At 63.9% G+C, this 7,101-nt stretch overlaps 1 protein-coding gene across 1 annotated transcript; it reads right to left on the reverse strand.

The window, feature by feature from the left end:
• Positions 1 to 292: 292 nt before the first annotated feature.
• On the reverse strand, positions 293 to 5,131 carry NKPD1 (NTPase KAP family P-loop domain containing 1). The gene is made up of 4 exons (XM_074165192.1): positions 5,108 to 5,131; positions 3,858 to 4,002; positions 3,142 to 3,273; positions 293 to 2,548 (listed from the first exon to the last, which is right to left on the reverse strand). Exons 1-4 carry the CDS (start codon positions 5,129 to 5,131, stop codon positions 909 to 911), a joined length of 1,941 nt encoding a protein of 646 aa, XP_074021293.1. The 3' UTR covers positions 293 to 908.
• Positions 5,132 to 7,101: the final 1,970 nt, after the last annotated feature.

Here is a 7,101-nt window from a genome sequence, read left to right on the forward strand (position 1 = left end):
TTGAGCCTCTATGCAAAAGACAGACAAATTCAGAGATTAACCCCCCAAAAAACCCCTGGGGAGGATTTTCAGAGCTGGGGGGAGATGCCAGCAGGAACCGGGCGTTTGGCAATTATTAATGCTGATCACATCACATGCTCCCCCCACTGCTGCCAGCATCCCTCCCACCGGCAGCTTGGGCTGATTTCCCCCCAAAATTGGCACCCCTGCACCCCCTTATTGCTTTTTCCCGCCCCCCAGGATCCCCCCAAGGAAGACCCCAAAAGCATATTTAAGCCAAGACACAGAGTGTGAGGTTTAACTGGTTTATTACGGGACGACTCCAGCAGTCCTGGGGGGCTTCACCAGGAGGAACACAGCTTGGGGACGTCCCTGCTTTGGGGCCACCCTGGCAGTGACACCAGTGGCTGCTTTGGGGCTTCTTGGGGGTCCCCCCATATCCCCCTCCCTCCCTGGAACCCACTCACCCGGGGACATTCCCCAAAGGGTGTCGGGGTGGGGATGGCAGTGGGTACTTGGGTGCTGGGGTCCTAGGCATGGGGGGGTTGGGGTCGCCCAGATGCCAGGGTCCCTGGGATGGCAGCGACCCCCCCGGAACCCCGGGGTCATCTCAGGTCTCCCCTAGTCCCCTCCAGTCTCTCCCAGTCACCCCAGCTCCATTCCCTGGTGGCATTTTCACCTCCTGCAGTGTCTCTTCTTGGGGACGGGGTTGGGACAGGAATTGTCACCATCCCTATTCCGTTCCTGTCCCCAAACAGGTCCCAAAATTTTTTGGGGGATGGACAAGAGGTCATGGGCATCCTCTGGCCGCTGACCACAGGGACACCCTGGTATCACCAATGTCCAAGCTGATTTTGGGGGCCCGATGTCGGGAGGCATCACTTGGAGACCTGACACTGGTGTCACCATCACTCGGGATGGGGACACTGGACACTGCGGGACACCGGGATGGCAGTGGCTTTCTGCAGGCGGTCGACACCGCGCAGGAGCCCCATCTTGTGCCGGATGGAGTGGTCCAGGTTGACAGTGACACCAAGGAAGGCACGGGCATCGCGTGCAGTGAAGGGGAAGTCACAGGCCAGGAAGGTCTGGAAGAGCTCAGGGTCCCCATCCAGGCTGAGGACGTTGTGCAGGGGCTGCCGCAGGGAGCTCAGCTGCCCCACGTTCTCCTGGAAAATGCTCCACAGGGATCGGGCACCGAAATCCGGTGATGGCCGGCTCTGCCAAGCATCCTCCAGGCACTGCAGCGCCCAGCTCAGCCGGCACGGCCACTGGTCAGCCAGCACCACCCAAGCGGCAGCGGCGCGGGGTGAGGGGGTGCCGGGGGTGCCGGCACGGTGCAGGAGGAGCCGTAGGGTGATGGGGATGGTGTTGACGATGCGGCGGACGTGGGCACTGCTGGTGGGGAGGTAGCGAGCGAGAGCGTCAGTGCTGTCGTGGAGGCAGCGGAAAGCTTCATGGATGCAGCGGACGGCTTCGGCGTCCGCCTCCCGCCGACTGGGAACCGCCGGGGCACCCCGGCACTTGGCTCGGCGTCGCTCCACGTTGCTGGTGATGATGCGGTACATGAGGTCCTCCCGTGTCTGGATGGCAGCTTCCAGGAATCGCAAGCGGGAGCGGGCACCCATCTCGGGGATGGAGAAGGGCAACGTCACCGTCCGGTTGAGGTAGAGGTAACCGTTGTCGGCAAGACCCTTCATGCAGCCGGTCTGCTCCAGGCAAGGGACGATGACACTGGGGTCCACAGCCAGGATGAAGATGAAGGGAGTGTTGGCTTCAGAGAGCAAGGTGTTCATGGCGTTGAGGACGCCGGCCACCTTCTCCGGGTAGCAGATGTCCAGGCTGGTGATCTCCAGCACTACACGGAGCCGTCGGCGCTCAAAGATCTCCATGAAGGCCAAGTAGTCAACCAGCACCTCCACCTCGTTGCGCACCTTGCTCATGAAGCCCAGCTGGCTGGTGAACTTCTCACTGTTGGTCAACCGCTCGATCTTTTGCTTCTCGCTGATCAACAGGTTCTTCAGGATGGAGAAAGCTCCCAGTGCCAAACCGGAACCAGAGAGCGAGGTGACAGCACTGCCCACCACCTTCAAGGCATGATGATCCTTGATGCCGGGCACCAAGAGGGCCACCAACAGGATGCTGAGGCCGGCGCTCAGGACAAAGAGCATCCCCCAAAGCTTGAGGCAGGTGCCCGTCTTGAGGACCCATTCCTTCTGGCTGAAGCCGGAGGCGAAGCGGGGCCGGGTGCCCATGACGTGGTAGACGCTGAGGGGCAGGGCCCCAAAATGGTGGCGGATGCTGTCACAGAGGGTGGTGACCAAACCGGCCCAGAGCTTGTCACAGCCAGCGTATTGCCAGGCGCTGAAGCGGATGAAGATGAACTCAATGTTCTTCCTCCTCAGGTGGGCCTCAGTGATGATGGGCTTGTAGAAGGCCAGGTACCAGAGCACCAGCAGCAGCCCCCAGCCCTCAGGGCTACGTGGCTTCTGATGGCTCCGGCGCAGCTCAGCCTCCTCCCGCTGCGCCATCTCCTGCCGCATGAAGCCTTGGGAGAAAAGCCGGGGTGAGGGACCAGGGGGGTGAAGGTGCCCTGAGCCATATGGGGGGGATGGGAGGGTGCTGGTGCAATGGAGATCCCAAACGGGGCGAGGGATGGGATGGGATGGGATGGGATGGGATGGGATGGGATGGGATGGGATGGGAGGAGGAAGGGATGGGATGGGGTTGAGGATAGGGATGGGGATGGGATGGGATGGGATGGGATGGGATGGGGTGGAGTGGGATGGGGTGGAATGGGAGCTGATGCAATGTGGGACCCCAAATGTAGGGGAGAAAAGGGATGAGTGTTTATGCAAGAGGGACTTCAAACTCAGGGTAGAAACGGGGATGGGATGGGTGCTGGTGCCATGGGGCACCCCAAATCTGTAGAAGAAAATGGTGTGGTGGGACAAGCAACAGGGACACCAAATCTGGGGGCGAGGTGGGGGGAGCAGGACAGACACTGCTGCAACAGGGATCCCAAGTTCAGGTACAAACAGGCAGGATGCTGGTCCCATTGGGGACCGCCCAAACCCCAGCCAGGCTGGCCGGCAGGCTCCAGGGGAATGATTCGTGGTGGCCCCATGGCCCCACACCCACCAGTGACCTTGTCCAGCAGGGAGTCGAGGCGATGGCCGCAGGGGGCGTAGAAGCCAACGGTGACAGGGGTGGCCGTGTGGCACAGTGTCTTCGAGAGGCAGCGGCAGTAGATGTCATCTTCCGTCAGCGGCTCTGGGGACCAGGCAGGGACAGTCAGGGTGACCCAGAGCCACGCCCCCACATCTGCAGGCACCAGGGAGCCCACCCCACCGTGAGGACATGAGTGCTGGTGCCATGGGGACCCCAAATCTGTGATGGGATGGGGTGGAATAGGATTGCATGGGGATGGCGGTGGGAGTGGGATGGGATGAGACGGGACAGGATGGGGATGGGATGGGATGGGATGGGATGGGATGGGATGGGATGGGATGGGATGGGATGGGATGGGATGGGATGGGATGGGACGGGATGGGGATGGGAAGGGACGAGATGGGGTTGGGATAGGATGGGATAGGATGGGGATGGGATGGGATGGGATAGGATGGGGATGGGAAGGGACGGGATGGGGTTGGGATAGGATGGGGATGGGGTTGGGTTGGGATGGGATGGGATGGGATAGGATGGGGATGGGACGGGACGGGATGGGATGGGATGGGATGCGATGAGGATGGGGATGGGATGGGACAGGATGGGATGGGATGGGATGGCCAGGCAGGACAGGTGAGCCCACCCCCCCAGCTGCCACTGTGCCTGCTCTTGCCCCCTCACCCCCATACCTTGGTTCTCCCCGGGCTCCACCTCCACAAAGGCGCCATCGCGGCAGGCGCAGGTGTCCCCCTCCGGGCCCAGGCAGGCCACCCGCTCCTCACAGCACCCTGAGGGTCCCACCGGGGACCCCCCACATGCCGGCGAGCAGGCACCCTGCCGGAGAGAGGGACACATGGCACCCACTCTGCACCCCAAAGACACCTCAGGGATGGGGGACAGGGGAACAAACGGACATTGAAATATGGGCACACTTGATCGTGGGGACATGGAGACACCATGGGGTCATGGTAACATGGGGATATGGAGACAGGGGGACATGGGGACACCATGGGGATGTGGGGGACACAGGGACATAGAGACAGGGACATGAGGACATGGGGACATGAGGACACCACGAGGACATGGGGACCACGTGGGGACACTATGGGGACACAGGGACATGGGGGCAGAGGGACACCATGGGGACAGAGCCACCTCATGTTTGGGGGGGCTTTTGGGATGGTCGGCACCAAAATCCTGCTCTTCAACTGTGTGACCCCGTCCTTGTCGCTGATGGCCTCAGGTACCCATGTCCCCTCCCCCAGTGCCCCTATGGGAATGATGGAGGGAAGCTGGGTGACTGGGGGTCTGGGAGGGATGTGGGGACAGACTGGGCCAGACTGGAATGGGGTGATGGGGACTAACCAGGACAAACTGGCCTGCTGGACACTGGGGGCCAGGTTGCAGCTGGTGCTGGGGACGCTGGGGAGCATGAGACAGCCTGTACTGGGAGTGCAGGGGGCCATGGGACAGGCTGGACTGGGAGCACTGGGACATCCTGAACTGGGGACTCTGGAAGACCCTGTACGAGGGGTACAGGGCCAGCCGTTACAAGGGACACTGGTCACCATGGAACAGCCTATACTGGGAATACTGGTGACCATAACCCAAACTATACTGGGAATACTGGTGACCATGGGACAGCCAATACTAGGGACACTGGTCACCATAGCCCACCCTGACCTGGGGACACTGGTGGCCATGGAAGAACCTATACTGGGGATACTGGTCACCATAGCCCAGCCTATACTAGGGATACTTGCGACCATGGGACAGCCTATACTGGGGCCACTGGTGACTCTAGCCCAGCCTATACTGGGGACACTCGTGGCTGGGGCCCCGCAGCCTCAACCCACCCCCCAGCACCCCTCAAAAACTGCCCCAGGGCCGCCCCCTGGGGCCTCATCTTGCCCCATCCCTGTCCCCGTCCCCATCCTACCCCAGGCAGCGCCTCCGGCTCCATCCCCGTCTGCCTCCGGCCACATCGGTCCCTGGCGTCGCTCAGCTCTGGATTTATACTGGGTCAGGATCCGGCCCCGCCACAGCTGGGCTGGGAAGGAAATAATTAGGTGTGGATCAGGCAGAAATTCCGGCTGCGCCGGCGGGAGCTTCACCTGAGTCAGGGCCCAGCAACGCCCGGCTGGATCCAGCCCCATGGAGGGACTGGGGCGTGGGGTGGGATGGGGAGACGGGGCGGGGGACGGATCCTGCAGGGGGTGGCGGGGGCTGAAGGGGACATCGGGATGTGGGGGACAGAGGGGATATATGGGGGTGTAGGGATGAGGGGGACATTGGTGGATGCAGGGACATGGCACACAACAGGGAAGCAGGGGACAGGGGATGCAGGGACAGGGGGCACGCAGGGGACAGAGGGAATACGGGTGGATGCAGGGATGGGGGGGCATGGGGAGATGCAGGGGACATGGGGGACCTGAGGGGACATGGGGGTACAGGGACACGGGGGACACAGGGTCATGGGGGATATGACGGGGCTGCAGGGGACACGGCAGGCCTGAGGGGACATGGCGGATGCAGGGACATGGGGGGGGCGAGGGGACAGGAGAGACAGAGGGGACGTGGGGGGGGATGCAGGGACACCAGGGACATGGGGACCCTTGTCAGGCAGGACCAGGAGCCAGCAGCTGCTGGCAGAGCTGAGGGGACAGCTGCTCCCCGCCTCTGCCTGTGACACGGCCACGCCATCATCGCCCTGCCATCACCCTGCCGCCACTGTGGTATCATCGTGACATCGCCGTGACATCGTCGCTTCCTGTGGCCAGTGGCTCCTGCCAGAAGAACCTGCTTGCCTGCCAGCCACCAGCACTGGTGACACGGCCACCAGCACTGGCAACACTCATGGGCACCGGCACCAGTGACACTGGCCAGCCACCTGCCCCACCATTAAAAATGGGAGTTTCCACCCCGAAACCAGCTCCCCCCCCCCCGCCCTCCACCAGGAAAGGGTTGATGGGGGGTGTTGAGGGGACTGGATCCATCCAGGGGACATGGGGGACACCAGGGACAAGGGGTCAGTTGGGGCACAGAAGACACAGGGAGGAGGGGACAGGAATGAAGGGACATGGGGGATGCAGGGATTTGGGGACAAGGGGGGGGCACAGGGGATGGAGGGGACGGGGAGACCATATGGGACCAAGGGGGATCCTACTGGGTCAGGGGTACCCTGTGGGGCAGGGGGGATCCTACAGGGAGAGGGGTGGGGGGCTAGTGGTGCCCCCCCAACCCACAGGGTAAAGATGGGGGGGGGGGTGTGGAGGGTGCCCCCACCCATGGGTGCCGGTGCGGCAGGTTCGCGGTGGCCCCATGCTGTGGGGGACGGGGCTGGGGGGGGCCTCAAGATCATCATCCACGGATGGGGGCACGGCGGCGGGTGGGACCCCCCGGAACGGGACTCACCCATGGGTCCCTGTGAGCCCCCCCGCGTGGGTTCAGGGCTCCCTGTGAGCCCCCCCGGGTGGGTGTGCACCCCCATGCGAGCCCCCCGGCTCCCCCAGCAGGCTGGCGGCTCCCAGCACCCCACGGGCTCAGCTGGGGGCACCCACGGATGACAGGGGTGACCCAGGGCCCCCCCCCCGGCACCCACCCTCCGGGGGTCCGGGTGCTGCGTGGGAAGGGGGGGCGCGGGGCTGGGTGCTGGGCGGGGGGAGGGTCAGGGCGTTTGGGGGGTGGCGGTGTCAGAGGCACTGGGAGGTTGAGGGCGTTGCAGGTACCCCCCAGTGACCCCGGTCCCCCCCCAGTAACCTCCAGCCCCCCCTGGTCCCTCCCAGTACCCCCCAGTGACCCCGGTCCCCCCCAGCCCCCTGCCAGCCCCCCCGGTGCTCCCCCCGGCCCTCCCCCCAGGCCCCGCTGTGACCCCGCCCCGCGCATGCGCCGCCCCCCAGGCCGAGTGCGGGCACTTCCGGGGTGGAGGCCGCC

This window comes from Numenius arquata, chromosome 35 (assembly GCF_964106895.1).
Source record: "Numenius arquata chromosome 35, bNumArq3.hap1.1, whole genome shotgun sequence".
Lineage (NCBI taxonomy): Eukaryota > Metazoa > Chordata > Aves > Charadriiformes > Scolopacidae > Numenius > Numenius arquata.